General features: G+C 42.8%; 1 protein-coding gene across 4 annotated transcripts in view; it reads left to right on the top strand.

Annotated features, from left to right (window-relative positions):
• LOC311526214 (uncharacterized protein) overlaps positions 1 to 16,621 on the top strand; it is a 74,546-nt gene that overhangs the window by 39,947 nt on the left and 17,978 nt on the right. For 2 of the 4 annotated variants that reach the window (XM_084639018.1, XM_084639019.1), the window contains exon 4: positions 6,895 to 7,063. The exons of 1 other annotated variant lie outside the window; for it this stretch is intronic. In XM_084639018.1, coding sequence (XP_084495144.1) covers positions 6,895 to 7,063 — 169 coding nt within the window. Of the gene's footprint in view, positions 1 to 6,894; positions 7,064 to 7,155; positions 7,428 to 16,621 lie in introns of those variants that run through there. One more of the 4 variants, XM_084639023.1, reaches the window with a different exon arrangement.

A 16,621-nucleotide genomic window follows, 5' to 3' on the forward strand; every position in this document is an offset into this window, starting at 1 on the left:
CATGGTGTTTAATGTGCTCCTAATTGCCAAAGTGATCTAAGCGGGCTCCATGCTTGCTGTGGTATGGTGTCTGCACAGAAAAAAGGCGCGGAACGATTGTCTGCCGTTACTCTGACGGAGGAAGGGGTGACTGATGATATGGCTTACAGGGTTGGCTTTACAGGGAATGGCTTTACATCAAGGAGAAAGAAAAACAACTGTCACACAGAATGGCCTCCTCAAGGGTTGAAGTCAAAACCCTGGGTTTAGCAGGCCAATGCTCAACCCACTGAGCTATCCCTCCCCCCGGTATTTCAGGCAGGACTGAATCTCCATTAAACTTTTCAAGATGCCCCGACAGACCTCACCGAAACGATTGTTGGTCGTTGATTTCACAGAGGGAAGTAGGGAGAGAGGGGGAGCAAATTAATACAAAACAAATCTGGTCTATTTCTTGTTTTGATCCACTCCATCTATCTTTTACATCTTTGGCTGGCAGCAGACGGTGCAATAGGACTACTAGCCATCCTCATCTCCTGCCTGCTCGCTATAAGATGGTACAATCGGGCTGCCAGCAGGACTAAAGAGAATGATCTGGTCGAGTCACTCCTAATTTAGTTCCTGTGCCCATGTCTGCCCAGGCGCTCCTGGCCAACCTTACCAAGGTGGCCAGGAGCACCTTGGACACAATGACGATGGTGATCAGGCCTATTGCACCATCTGCTGCCACAAGGCAATGGGTTGCTGCTGCTGTGTAGCAATGCAGTACCGCGTCTGCCAGCACCCAGGAGACATAGGGTGACAGTGAGCTGAGCAGGCTCCATGCTTGCCGTGGTATGGTGTCTGCATAGGTAATTCAGGAAAAAAGTCGCAAAATGATTGTCTGCCATTGCTTTCATGGAGGGAGGGAGGGAGGGCGGGCCTGACAACATGTACCCAGAACCACCTGCAACAATGTTTTTTGCCCCATCAGGCATTGGGATCTCAACCCAGAATTCCAATGGGCGGCAGAGACTGCGGGAACTGTGGGATAGCTACCCACAGTGCAACACTCTGGAAGTCGATGATAGCCTCAGTACTGTGGAAGCACTCCGCCGAGTTAATGCACTTGGAGCATTTTGTGTGGGGACACACACAGTAGACTATATAAAAACAATTTCTAAAAAACCGCCTTCTATAAATTCGACCTAATTTTGAAGTGTAGACATCACCTAGTGGGCCCTCACTTGTCTATTAGAGTAAGAAACCCCACTTGTGGATAATCTCAGTGGAAAAAGGTACAGTTACAGGAGCATTTCAAGCCAAAGAAGCAAAAAACAGGACCGCAAGAATGGAGTTGGACTTACAGCCAAGGAGAGGAAAAAAGTTTATTTTTCTCTGAAATGACACAGTATATCATTTGCTCTTATTAATAACAATGCATTTGGTTCTAACTGTACAATGTGTACAAGCTCACAAAAGGTAATGAGTTGGTAACCTATAGTTTATTTTAATAAGTAATATATCTTTGGTCATGGTCTATATTATTTACGATCCTGGTACAATTTTGGGGTTTTCCCTTCTAAAGTTCTAAAAATGTAAAATTATCCCTTTTGTCTTGGTTTGCCTCTGCTTCTCCTCACAGTTAGTATAGTCCAGCCTTGCTGGGTCACTACATAATTCAATTGGTATTTGTTATTTATTTCAGTCTTAAAACTCCAGTCCAAAGAACGCACACTAGAGCTCCGAGTGCTCTTGACATAAAACTTTACAAGCATAATAGAGAAAAGTTACAGAATCAAAGCAGTCCTTTTCCACCCCTTCAATGTCACCTTAAATTATTATGTAGAACATATATTTACCTTCGTAAGAATAGTTTCATTTTCTATGCATTGTCTTAAGCTCCGTTTGATCATGCTACTGACAGAGCTTTGGGAAAAGGCACAATGCCTTTCATGGGTTTTCATAAACTTCAAGAATGGAAATATCAGGAAGTGAACTGGCTTTTTTCATTTTCTCTTTCTTCTTTCCTTGCATGATTATTTTTTTTGAAAATTTTGTCGTCTTGTCCGTAGCTTGCTTACCCTGAAATACAAAATTCAAGCTTATTTGTATTAGTAACAAAGCTCTTATTGAAATGTTAGTTTTATGGTAATCAAAGAACGATTATGTAAGGGTGTGTATCTTGGCCAATGAATGCACATCCTGGGGAGTGTTGTAGTATTTATACATTGGTGTATCAACAGAGCAAACAATATTAGAACATTTAAGCATAGTGTAATATTAAATCAATCTGCCAAAGAAAATAGTTTAAAAAAAACATCAAAAACCAATCCTACATAAAAATCCAGGCAATGTTTATCAGCACAGTTCTGTGTCAGTACCACTCCTAAAGTTCTAGCTCATCTGTGATGTTTTAGCAGTAGGAGTATGCTTGACAGTGCTGTTAATGGACAATTAATAGCACAGTTGTGGTTATAGTGGGGACATCTACTGTGGGAGGGACAACCACACTGGGGGACAAGCAAGGAAATGGGGCCTGAATTGGCACACCTGTGTCAACTCTAACGCTAGCAGCTGTCTGGACAGTGCTGAAGCTACCTGATGCAATTGCCAAAAGTACTTTGTTTATAATTGTTTCCTATACTAGTGTGTACAACTTCCTCTTTCTTCTTTCCAATGGCTGGTGAACTTCAGGTGAAGTTACAATTTCACCTGAAGTTGGTCAAGCCAAATGGCTACATCAGGAGTAGCAGAATTTATTGAAGTAATGCCTTCTTCATATTTATAAATTGGGCAGTAGGTAGGGATATGTTCGATGGTCTGTTGTGGGGAACCACACTTGCACACCAGGGAGTCCTTGATTTTCCATTTGTGCATTAGATATCCGCATCTACCATGGTTGGTTTGAATTTGGTTCAGAATCGACCAAGATGACCGTGAAAAGTCAAACCCAGGAACCTTCTGCATGGGATCCAGCACAGAATGCTTATTTTTTGAGTCTTGTTTAGTCCAATCTGGTTTCCAAGCCTCCTTCTGGTCGTAGCCTAATTGCATGAGGCTAAACAAATGTTTCCTGAAAGGCTTGTGGGACTTAAGACATGGGGGGGGCAAGGGAGGGAGGGGTTTGGACCTTGTCAAGGGCTTGGCGGATAGGAAGATGTCTGTTTTCATGGATTCGCTGAGCTTCGTGGAATGTTGCAGCAGTTTGGTGTATTGGCAGGGGAGTGATGTTAGAATAGGTAGCCATGGTGTTGGAGTCAACTTAAGGATTCCCAGGATGCACTGCATTACTGTATTTAGCTGGGTGTCCACAAGTCACTGCTCTATACCGCTGTACAGTATTCAGCTACCGAATATACAAGTGCTATTGCAGATGTTTGCAAGACTGATGCCAATGCACTCCATCTTGTACCTGCTAGTTTCTGGATTATGTTGGCTCTTGGTTTTTATCTTTGCAGCTACCTTCTCAAAGTGATCATGGAAGGTGAGGGTGCAGTCCAGTTTCACGCCGAGATATATTGGCGTATAATCATGTTGCACATTTTTACCACAGAAAGCTGCTTTGTGTGTTTTTGGCACTCCAATTATCAAGATGAAATGTGCTTATTGTTTTTCCAAGGTTTGGTTTGAGCCTCCATTTCCAGAAGTATTGTTCTATAGTTCAGAGGTTCTCAGTTAATGCTTTCTCAATGTCATGGAGATTTGGTGCATGGATTGTCTTACTCTTCAAGATCCTGTGCAGCTGTCAGGAAGCTGTGGAAGGTGGTACTTCAGAGGGACACAGAGCAGTGCAGAGGCATTAGGTTTCCATCCTGGTATCTTTGGCCTCACACCACAGGTGCTGACTCCGTGGGTGCTCCGGGGCTGGAGCACCCACTGAGAAAAATTGGTGGGTGCTCTGCACCCACTATCAGCTCCCCGCCCCAGCTCACCTCTGCCTCCTCCCCTGAGTGTGCCACGTCCCCGCTTCTCCTTGTGGCACGCTCTGGGGAGGAGGCGGGGACTTTGGGGAAGGGGTTGGCATGGGGGCAGGGGTGGAGTCGGGGCGGGTCAGGGGGGTGTTTGAGCACCCACCGGTGCCAGGAGAAGTTGCCACTCATGCCTCACACAGGCCTTTGGGATCTGCCTGATTTCAGGGTAGACTCTGCAGCCTATTTTACTGGGAAGCAAATCCTGCCCTTTGGTGGGACGATTTTCATGATGGGAGAATTTCCTCTCCCAGATCCTTCCCTTTGCACACATGATTTGAACCACAGGAAGGGGTTATCTGGGCCAAAATTATTTTCTCCTTAGTGCGTTGCGCATGGCGCCACTTACCTAGTACAACTGCTGCATTCAAGTCGCAAATGAGGTATGGTGCTGGATACATACACGCAAGTTCAGTCACATCACAAAATACATCATGGGGTTGTGTAGTTTTATTTACATGAGTTCGGGATGTGTCCTGCTATTCATAAATGGCCAAGGCACAATTGAGTTATGCAGGCCATATCAGAGACCATCGTGTATTCTGTATATGCTGTGTATTTTTCAGAAAAAAATGTGACAAGTGTTTTAGAGTTTGTAAAATGCTATTGGGACAATTTCTTATATTTACTTTAATTATTAAGAGCTCATCTGTAGAGGCCTTGTGTTAGAATCTCTCTCTATTTTAAAACCCGTCTAACAACCAGTCAGACTAATACATACATACAGACAAAGATTTGAATGTGCTCTCATTCACACCAGTGTAAACTAGTACATCTCTGGAAAGATGAATTAGTAGGGCAGATGAGGCTGGAAAAGATCCATGGCAATTTGTCACATGGTTTCACAATTTATCACATCTTCATCCCATTTGCAACATACACCCCCCACATCTTTTTGTTGGCCTCTATGCGGTTATGTCTAATATTTTAAGCTGTCCGTTGCTTTGTCATTTTGTCTTTAAAAGGGTCATGCACATCTATAGCACTGTACAAAAATCAGTGTATTAAATATAAATAAAATATTTCATAAAGTTATTTCAGTGCAAGTAACAAACTAGATAGAGGAGAGGATCAAAAATTACATTGCCTTGGGATGGGAAGCTATTGAACATTTTGAGGCAGAGAACAAATAGTTCAGAGGGCAATTTCACTGTTCCCCCTCTAAATCTGGTAGAACATAGATTTTTCTCTTTTTTTTTTCACCTCCCCTCCAGTATGTTGCATAGGAGTAATGGTGCTGATAGTGACTTTGGCTGTCTAGAACTGCAGAAGGAAGGAGCTGATTTGTTCTAATACTTACTGTCCTTTGTAAAGTGTGTTGAGATCTATAGATGAAAACTGTGTTACAAATGCCAGGTCTGAGTATTGCTGTAGGTGATTGATTTTCACAAGTGCAGACAGACTCCACCTTGCAAAAAGAAAAGGAGTACTTATGGCACCTTAGAGACTAACCAATTTATTTGAGCATGAGCTTTCGTGAGCTACACGAAAGCTCATGCTCAAATAAATTGGTTAGTCTCTAAGGTGCCACAAGTACTCCTTTTCTTTTTGCAAAAACAGACTAACACAGCTGTTACTCTGAAAGACTCCACCTTGTTGATTTTCCCTCTAGGCTCCTTCTCAGCTTCAGACAGACTGAGTGTTCATCTGTCACTAAGCAACCAAGTCACAGGATTCAGAATGGGAACACTTGAGCAATGGTGTTTAAAGAGCCAGAGCTCCCACCCCTTAACCTACTAGCCTGCAATTCAAATGGTAACTCCCTCAGAGTGCTGTAGCTCTGTATTGCGATTACAATGTCTGGGGGGGAAAATACTGATTCAGAGAAAAATCTTTCTTGATTTTGAGCCCCTCACTGACCCCTTGTCACCGCAATGCCAAATTCAGGACACACTGTTGAGAAATAGGGCAGATTCCCCCCAAACTGGTGGTTATTAGGTTATACCAAGCCAGTAACAAAAGTAAACTTCTGTATCACCACACCTGTTAATCAAAAATGCAGTCTCCTTAGGCATTCTAGCCTTGGTTTTTATGCCCCAGACACAAGTACTTCTTTTCTTTTTATATGATAAGTAGTTACTGAAAACCAATGTAATCAATTATAGGATCCTTCTAATCCCAAGAGATCAGCCACTTAGGTCAATATATAACTCAGCTCTTACTCAATAATTATGCTGATGCCAGTCCTTTAGTAACTAAAAAATAAAAGTTTAATAAAAAAGAAGAGCGTTATTAATGGTTAATAGATCATATACATGCAAGTGATTTTTCAGTGTTCATAGATCAGGATCATAGCAATGATGGAATAAACTGCTGGCTTGCAAAAAGTCTCTGTGGAATTTACCCAGGCATATTGGGGGCCATCAGTCTTTTTTCAAAGCTTCCGTGTTAGAAATCCAGTCCAGAGAAATGAAACAGGAAATGAAGACAAAATGGAGATCTCAGGCATCCTGTTATATCCTCTGCCATGTGCATGGAATTTTACTGTCCTAAACTAAGCTCCCAGCCTCTATTTGTGGAAAGTTACTGGCCCAAGATGGAGTCCAGGGTCACATGAGCATATCACATGTTCCTACATGCTTCGATGACATACAGGGGCCGCCACTGCCCATATTCTTTCTGAGGCCTCCCAGGAAGGCTTACTGGGTAGGAGGAGTTTCTTCTGTTGCCCATTTTTTGAGTGAAGTGTCCTTAATGTGCCATCAACATATCGCTGTCTGGCCTCCATGAAAATTTTATCTACTGGGTGTTATCTTACACATGTGTTGTGTTCATGGATAAGTCCATGACCAATATTCATAACTTTAGATACAAAGATGATACATGCATATAAACAGAATACTCATACTTAGAAAATCATAACTTTTCCATTGACACCTTACACAACATAGTTTAGACAAGATTTGTTGCAACTGTATAATAGTGGTAATATCAATTATATAAATGTTCATATTCAATCATACAGCATCACACCCCTCACAAACATCACTTGATGTGTGTCTGCTCCTCTCCACTGCTGAACTTGTTCTTGAAATTCCACCTGGGAGTGAAATGGGGAGATATTGAAGTTTCTGAGGAACCTGCAGCCATGGACAGGAAACCAGAATCAGTCTTGCGGTTTTCAAGTGTCTCAGGTAAGATATTTTATTGTTACAAATCTTGATTTTAAGCCTCTGTAGAGTTGCTGGAAGTGTTTACTCACGGTTGCCTTCTCACCTCTGTGCAGGACAAGTGACCACAACTAGGGACTCCATTGGAGACCGAAAAGCAGAAGCTTTAAAATACTAAGTTGGCTTTAGGTAAAAAGCTTTTCTGCTATCAGATGGCAAAACTGTTAAAATCAACGTCTGCCGACTGTGCACAGCTAGAGTAGCCTGTGATAAGACAACATAAACTAACAACTGGATTTCAGTTAACATCCGTTCTTCTCCATTTTACATGTTTCAGGGTTGCACTTGGAGATATTAATCAAAATATTTTACCAAAGTGAACAAATTACAAATTTATAGGAAGATAAACAAGTTCTGAAGTTCAAAACAATTACTTCCTTTTGCAAAGTTGATGACTTTTGGGGGAAAAAAATCCAAAATAAAGGTATGTAAAAGGGAACTGCAAGATTTTTATCAAAAAATGTTCTGTCCTTTTTATTGTGAAAACACTGAACAAGACTTTACATTAAAAAACCCATAGTATTTTAAATCCTTATTTGATCACACTAAAATTTTGCTAATATTTTAAAGCAGTTAGCACAGAGGTAGGCAAACTATGGCCCGGGAGCCACATCCGGCCCTCCAGACATTTTAATCTGGCCCTCAAGCTTCTGCTGGGAAGTGGGGTCTGAGGTTTACCCTGCTCGTGCTCCAGCTGGGGTGCGGGATCGGGCTCTTGCCCCACTCCACACGGCTCCCGGAAGTAGTGGCATGTCCCCACTCTGACTCCTATGCATAGGGGCAGCCAGGGGGCTCTGCATGCTGTCCCCACAGCTCCCATTGGCCGGGAACAGAAGCCAATAGGAGCTGCAGGGGCGGTGCCTGCAGACAGGGCGAGCAGATCTGCCTGGCTGCGCCTACCCCTAGGAGCTGGAGAGGGGACATTCCACTGTTTGCTTCTGGGAGCTGTTTGTGGTAAGCACTGCCTGGAGCCTGCCCCCGTCCTTGCCCCAACCCCCTGCCCCAGCCCTGATCCCCCTCAGTCCCAGCCTGGAGCACCCTCCTGCACCCCCAACCCCTCATCTCCAGCCCCAGCACCCCCAACCAGAGCCCTCCCACACCCAAACCCCAATTTTGTGAGCATTCATGGCCTGCCATACAATTTCCATACCCAGATGTGGCCCTCGGTTAGCATGTTCTACTTTTAAAATTTTCTGCAGGATCAAATTTAGAAAAATATTTCAAATGGTAATTTTGAAATATGGGTGAATTTTATTCATTAAGGAAATATGCTGATTTAAGACACTTTTGCAATCAGCTCAAAATAGCTTTGATTTTATAAAATTACATTTGGGAAGCAGTTAACACAATTTGGTGTAATCATTACATTTAAAAAACTGTTTATTAAATTATATATTTCCTCAGTAGACTAAAGCCATGATAAAACAATATTTTTTATATATTATATATATAAAATCACAGAATAAATATACTAAACTATATTACTAGTAAATATAAAACCTTTCATAGTAAAAATAAGAAATACATATTGAAACACATTAGGTGAATAATATGCATTTCTCCATTAAACTGGCTGGTGGACTGTGCTATCCTTACCTCAGTACTAGAGCTGAACAAATTTTGTTTTTTTTTGGATTGGTGACTAACCTGAAAAATCTTTAAAATATTGACTTGTTTCAAACCAAAATTGAATTTTTTTGGTTTCTATCAAATGAAAAACTAATTTTTTTTTGTTTGATGCAAAATGACATTTTGTTTAGAAAACATCAATTCAAAATTAAAAGTTGAAATGAACAATTTCAATATTTCCAAAAAGGAAAAAAAAAGTTCCATTTTTCCCCATCCAAAACTATTTATTAACTTTGACCCATATTCAAGAATTGTTTCAGTGCCCAGAAAAATGTACTTTTTGGCAAATGTACTATTTGATAAAGTGTTGCTCAGTTCTACTCAGTATGCTGTCAGTAGTGCTCTTTATTGGCCTGATTCTTCATCCCTTACTCACGCAAGTAGTCCAACTGACTTGAATAGGGTTGTCGGTGTGATCCAATCTTATTGACATCAGTGGAAATATTCCCATTTGTTTAGGGACCAGTTGCATGAGTAAGCGTTAGACTATGTTTTTAAATACAAAGCAGCAATCAGAAATTTGGGCTTTGATTCTGCAAACAAATATGCATGTGCTTAAACTTTGCACTCCTGAGTTCTGCAATTGACTTCACTGGGGCTACTTACATGTGCAATGTTAAGTGCATGCATAAATGCTTGCAGGATTGGGGCCGGGTATTGAATTGCCTAATAATATTAAATACATAAAACTATCTTCAGATAAATGTAAGAGGTTTGCTTACAACTACAAGAACAGGAAAATTCAGTGTTAAGACTGACACCCAGTGCAGTCTTCACACCGTACTAGGTCTAATGTCATGATCAGAGAAATCTGAGGATTTCAAGAATTCTAAAGACAGAAAATCTTGTTTCTGTAAACAACTATTCTTGCAGTTTAGCTAAATTTTCAAAATACAACATCCTCCAAGTAATCTGAGTTAAGAACAGAAGATTTTTTTGGTTTATATAAGGACATTTAAAATTAATAGGCCAAAATTTTGTTTTGAAGGACAGGTCCCTGTAATTAGGATTTCCATGTGGTGGTCCTCTGCTCCATTTATATGTGCAGGCAAAAGAAAATATTACATACATTTTTGTTCTTGGAAACACTTAGAACAAGATTCTTGTCATTTTCACTTCATTGCTGATACACAAGAACAGAGTAGATAGCACAGCAGGAAAATGATATGTAGACACAGAATCATAGAATTGGAAGGGACCTGGAGAGGTCATCTAGTCCATTTCTTTGCATTCGTGGTAGGACTAATTACCTAGACTATTCTGTTTGTCTAAACTGCTCTTAAAAATCTCCAATGATGGAGATTCCACGACCTCCCTAGGCAATTTATTCCAGTGGTTAATGACCCTGACAGTTAGGAAGTTTTTCCAAATGTCTAACCTAAACCTCCTTTACTGCAGTTTAAGCCCATTGCTTCTTATCCTGTCCTCAGAGGTTAAGAAAAACAATTTTTCTTCCTCCTCCTTGTAACAACCTTTTTACATACTTAAACTGTTATCATATCCCCTCTCAGTCTTCTCTTCTCCAGACTAAACAAACCCAATTTTTTCAATCTTCCCTCATAGGTTATGTTTTCTAGACCTTTAATCGTTTTTGTTGCTCTTCTCTGGACTCTCTCCAGTTTGTCCACATGGTGCCTGAAATGTGGCACCCAGAACTGGACACAGTACTCCAGTTGAGGCCTAATCAGAGCAGAGTAGAGCGGAAGAATTACTTCTCGTGTCTTGCTCACAACAGTCCTGCTAATACATCCCAGAATGATGTTCGCTTTTTTTCCCCCCCAACAGCGTTACACTGTTGACTCTCATTAGCTTATGACCCCCCAGATCCCTTTCCGCAGTACTCCTTCCAAGGTAGTCATTTTCCATTTTGTATGTGTGCAACTGATTGTTCCTTCCTAAATGGAGTACTTTGCATTTGTCCTTATTGAATTTCATCATATTTCAGATCATTTCTCCAGTTTGTCCAGATCATTTTGAATTTTAATCCTATCCTCCAAAGCACTTCCAACCCCTCCCAGCTTGGTATTGTCCGCAAACTTTATAAGTGTACTCTGTAGGCCATTATCTAAATCTTTGATGAAGATATTGAACAGAACTGGACCCAGAACTGATCCCTGTGGGACCCCACTCATTATGCCCTTCCAGCGTGACTGCGAACCACTAACTACTCTCTGGGAACGGTTTTGCACCCACCTTAGAGTAGTTCCATCTAGGCTGCATTTCCCTGGTTTGTTTATGAGAAGGTCATGCGAGACAGTATCAAAAGCTTTACTAAAGTCAGGATATACCACGTCTACCACTTTCCCCCCATCCACAAGGCTTGTTACCCTGTCAAAAGAAAGCTATCAGGTTGGTTTGACATGATTTGTTTTTGAGAAATCCATGCTGATTGTTACTTATCACCTTACTATCCTCTAGATGTTTGCAAATTGATTGTTTCATTATTTGCTCCATTATCTTTCTGGGTACAGAAGTTAAGCTGACTGGTCTATTCTTCCCTGGGTTGTCCTTCAGCTTCTGCTGAAAGTGATCAGCTTTGATCTGATCCTGCTTCCCTTTGAGTCAAAAAGAATTTTGCCATTGACATCTATGGGATCAGAATTGGATTTACAGTCTTGGCAAACTTTGAATTAATTTACATTTGTTTTAAAATAAAACTGTGTTTACAGCAAGTGATACAACATTCACCATGGCTTGTTATGTACTTTACTATACAGAGCACATGGTATTTGCTCTTAATGGAATTTTCTTTCGAAATTGAAAATGCAATATAAAAGGGGCCAGTCTTTTATTCCTTAGTATGGTAAAACCTCTCATTGAAGTAAATGACAGTTTTGCCAGAATTAGGACTACAGGATTGGACCCCTAATTTGACCAGTTTTCCTCCCCACAGGCAGTTAATTCGCTGTTTTAGTTCTAGGTGAAATCTCCTGGACTATTTTATTGTGTAATTTATTGTTTGTCAATGTGAGATCATGAGACTCAGAGAAACCTTTGGAAATTCCAGAGCACCAAAAGGAGCTTTTTGCTTGTTTGCTACTTCATCTTATTTACATATATGGTCCCAGTGACCACAGTATCTGTACCCTCACAATCTGTATTTATGTATCCTCACAACTCCACTGTGAGGTAAGACAGTGCTATTATTTCTATTTCAGATGAGGAACTGGCCTGTTTATGTGAACAGTTTCATGGCTGGGGTGTGAATGTGTCTCACACTAGCCTGCCACAGGCTGACTGTCCGTGGGGGCCCTGCTGATGCACATTAATAATTCATTAATGCACTCTGATTAGTCCTATTTCAAAAATAACTAGATAAGTGTATTAAACAACTGTTAATGCATGTCAGCAGTGTCCACATGGACAGTTGGTGTATAGCAAGCTAGTTGTGGGGTAGATCCACACCCCACCTTGCCATGAACTAAAAGTTTGTGTAGAAGAACCCTTTGTGACTTGCTCAAGGTTACTCAAGCAGTGTGTGGTGGAGCAGAAAAATAACACCAGCACCCTAACCACCGAAGCATCCTTCTCTCAAAGGCTCCATACCTGCAAGATGCTCCATGCAAGTGTAGGGGTTCACCTACCCAGAGCAGTTTACAAGATTGCACCTACATTTTTAAATACAACAATATTTAGATTAGATAAAGACATATTGATATTCTGTATGTGTTTTTCTTTTCCAAATACCTTGTTTTTATACAGGCTGCCATAAACACAGGCTCATCTTTATGTGACCTGGGAAATAGGGAAGGGTCTCACTGGAAACTCGGGAAGGTAGGCTTTGTAGTATTCACTTTTCACTAACCTTTCTTAATAGACCCTTTTCCGCAACCTAATTAAATCAGATATGGATACACTAAATATTACAAAATACAGAGCCATTGAAGCAGTTATAGAGGTACAGGTCACTAGCAATCACAGCATGACACACACACCCTTCTTACAATTAGCTTTTTGTAAAACGTTGGGTGAAGGTAACAGGTGTTAGTCCAGCAGCCAGGCTAGCCAGTTTGCAACTACAAAACATTATTTGGGGTATGTCTACACGGCAACTGGGAGCGCACTTCCCAGCACGGGTGGACAGACACGTGCTAGCACTGTTCGAGCTAGTGCACTAAAAATAGCAGTGTGGTTACAGGCATTTAGGCTGTGGTTTGGGCTAGCTGACCGAATACAAGAACATGCCCAACCCCTTGGGTAAGAACTCTGGTGGCTAGCTTGAGCTGCAGCCCAGGCCGCTGCAGACACACTGCTGTTTTTTAGTATGCTAACTCAAACAGAGCTAGTGCCTGTCTGTCTACCCACACAGGGAGGCATGCTCCCAGCTTCTGTGTAGACATAGCCTTACAGCGAAAGCCTAAGCTGAAAGTAAAATATTCTCCTCCTACTTTATTGGGCAGAAGCTGAGGACTGAACACTCAGCATTTTAGTGAGAGGCAGACTTACCCTGTATCAGAGAAGGGCATGTTAATGCCTTAAAGAGAATTATTTAGGACAATGCAGGAACCTCAGTATGTGTTTCATGATGACAAGGTGGTGCTAAGAATCCTGGAACTGTTCTTGTTGAGAGAAATTCATCTTTCCCTGCCTCACAGGAGATCATTCTCCCTCCATTCTGTCCAAAGGCACAGAACCCGCCCCAGAAATACTGTGGTACACTTAAACATTGAGGTAGCACTAAGGGTATGTCTATGCTACAATTACACACCTGCAGCTGGCCTGGGTTAAGGGGATGTTTAATTGCCATGTAGACATTCAGGCTCAGGCTGCAGCCTGGGCTCTGGGACCCTGCAAGGTGGGAGGGTCTCCGAGCTTGGTCTGCAGCCCAAGCCCAAAACATCTACACTGTAGTTAAACCAGTGGTGGGTAACCTGTGGCCCGACAGGGTAAAGCACTAGTGGGCCACGAGACAGCTGCCTGCAGCCCCCATATAGCTGCTTCTCCCAGCTCCATTGGCCAGTAACGGCGAACTGTGGCCACTGGGAGCTGCAGGTGGCAGTGCCTGCAGACGGTCAATGTAAACGCGGTCTCATGGCCCACCAGCAGATTATCCTGACGGGCCACAGGTTTCCCACCATTGAATTAAACAGTCCCTTAGCCCTGAGCTCCTCAGCCTAAGTCAGCTGGCACAGGCCTGCTGTGGGTATCTAACTACAGTGAAGACATACCCAAAGAGCTATATCAAGTGCATCACATTGACAAGAAGATCAGATTCCTTGTCTCCTTTCATCTGAAGCACCAAGGGCTCAGGGTATCCAAGCTGTTGCTAGCTACATGGATCAAGCTATGCATCACAGAGGCATACAAGATGTCAGGTATTCCTGTTCCAGCCAAAACAAAGACACACTCAACAAGCTTTATGGTGACTTTGCCAGCAGAAACAGCTTGTGCTTCGACTGCAGAGATCCACAGTGCAGCTCTGTGGTCATTGGTCAATACCTTTCTTATATACTATAAAGTGGATGCCCTGTCTTCTGCAGACGCCGCCTTTGGGAGGAAGATGCTGCAGTTGGTGGTCCTGTAAAAGCACTGCTATTTTGGGCAACTAACTCAGCAGGGTTTCCCTATCATTCTGTTTTTCTTAGCCTTCTCAAGGTCTGTTCACTTCTTGCTACTTCCCATACATATCAGAGTTGTGGGAGATGTTGGTTGCAGAATGGTGAATTTCTTACCTGAACATTCCTTTCAGCCAGCAGTGTTTCCAACCTTTCTACCCTCCCTGGATGCCTTCCTATTCACCAGGCAGTATTTAATTTTGATAGTTAGGCATGCCAGCTATAGCCTACAGTACATAGATTATTGGTTGGCATTAAAGTTATGGTTACTAGTCCTATTCCACAACTTTTCACACAGCTTTGGAATGAATCATCTGACAGCAGGGACATATGCTGTGCTACAACTTTGTGGTCAATCAAAACCATTCTTTTGAGAAATGGGAAATTCTACCTTCTAGATTCAGGTGTGGGTAGAAGCACAGTAGTTTGTCGTCATAGTGGGCTCATAGAGGTGGTGGATTCCTGGTTCCAGAATTTTCCTGATTGTCCTCTTTCCTCTGGTACCTTTGTGAAGAGAATGAACAAAAGGAGTGTTTTTATAGTCTCTCAGAGTACTGTGTAGGGAGAGTAGGGGAGGTTTCGGTTTGGCAATGCTTTCTGCCACTATGTTAAGTCTCCCTCCACAAGAGGGGGGAGCTTGTGAATTTAGATGACCACAACATTTGTTTGGCATGTCAATCTTCCAGGGCCAAAGCCAGATGTGATGTGTGGCTGCTGAGCTGGATGCCATGAACTGGCTGAAAATCTCACTGCAGCCATTGAGGCATCTTCCACAAAGGCTGTTGGTAAGGAAATTTTCTGTAGACCTGAAGTCAGGATGGTCTCTGTCCTTCATAGCTTTAAGGGTCATACAGCCAGGACGCTATGGTTCTTGCAAAGTGTGTAGCCACCAGAGATGCTCTAATGGTGGCCAACAAAGCCCCTTCTGAGGGGTGGCTTCCAGCTTTCTACCAGTTGGATCTTTGGTAAGGAAATCCCCTTCAGGTGGGAATACTGTATCTTGTGCTAGAGATGCTGCTGTGACTGGTATATCTGTAATGGCATGTTTTTGGCTCTTGCAACTTACAAGTGCATGCCTGCTCAGGCATTCACCTTTATCAGGGGCTTCCCATTCCTCTCTGATCACATTCTCACAGGATTGCTCTCAGGGACAAACTTAGAAGTCAGAAATTTACCTTAAGGCTGTCTTCTAGTGGCTGCTCAGGCTGGATATGAATTGTAGATGCAACCTTTTAGCACATGATTTCAAAGATTTCAGGGGAGGGGGAACTGTTTTTTCATTTTTTCCATGTCCTTCTCAGAGCCTGAATTTGAGAGCTCTCCTTCCTCAGTAGGGGTGGTGTCTGAGTCAGAGGACAAATATCTTTTAGATTATTTATAGCAGAGTTTCTCAATGAGTGGTCTGTCGAGCAGCACCAGTCTGAGATCTCCCTGGCAGTTTAGGAAGACAGCAAAATCTGTCTGGTATCAAAAATGTTGAAACACATAGATTTATAGTTTTTCCTTTCCTTTTTGCTCTCTTGGGATTTTTTTGGCATCGCAGCTCAGCTGTGGCTGGGTCATGGTCTTGTGCAAAATGCCTTGAACCCTCTGTATGTCTCCTACCCCTGGGGGGGGTCACTCTCCTGCCTGACTGGGGAATGGGATTTCATTGCTGGAGTTTCCTGATGCAAGCTAGGAAGAGGAGGAGCTGAGTATAAGCCCTGCTTCTCTTTCTAGGGAACTTAGGACCCATTTTAGGACTTGGGGTAGGGTCCTGAAGCCCCTAAAGGGTTTTTCCTCTCTCATCCTGTTCTGCCTTGAGGACTTATCCCTGGGCTGGCTGCTGAAAGTTTTCCTCTTCCCATTACGGTCTGCATCTCCATGGCCTTTTCCATGTTTGAGTCATGGCTTCTTGGGGTAGGGTGGAACAAAATATGCCTACCTGACTCAGAGCCCCAGGTCCTAGCAAGGCAAGGATCAGCTGGCTGAGAACAGGCAGGGCACAATTTGTTCTCAAAAGAGCCCAGGAACAGGGTTGGCAGGTTTGTATAATTTTTGGTGGTGCCCAGAACGGGTCCAAGTCCGTTCCCCAACCTAAGGCTCTGAGAGGGAGTTTGGGTGCAGGCTCTGGAAGGAAGTTTGGGTGTGGGAGGGGTGCAGGCTCTGGGCTAGGACAGGGGTTGGGGTGCAGGAGGGTGTGTGGGAGCAGCCTTGGGGTGGTCGGTGTGGGTTCTGGGAAGGGGTTTGGGGTGCAGCAGGCAGGCTGCCCCAGGCCTTGGATGGGGTGCCAGAGAGGACTCTCCCTGTCTGCAGCAGTGACCAATAACTCCTACAAGCTTTTCCTCTCGTGTTAACT

This window comes from Lepidochelys olivacea (genome assembly GCF_965140295.1).
Source record: "Lepidochelys olivacea isolate rLepOli2 genome assembly, chromosome: 9".
NCBI lineage: Eukaryota > Metazoa > Chordata > Testudines > Cheloniidae > Lepidochelys > Lepidochelys olivacea.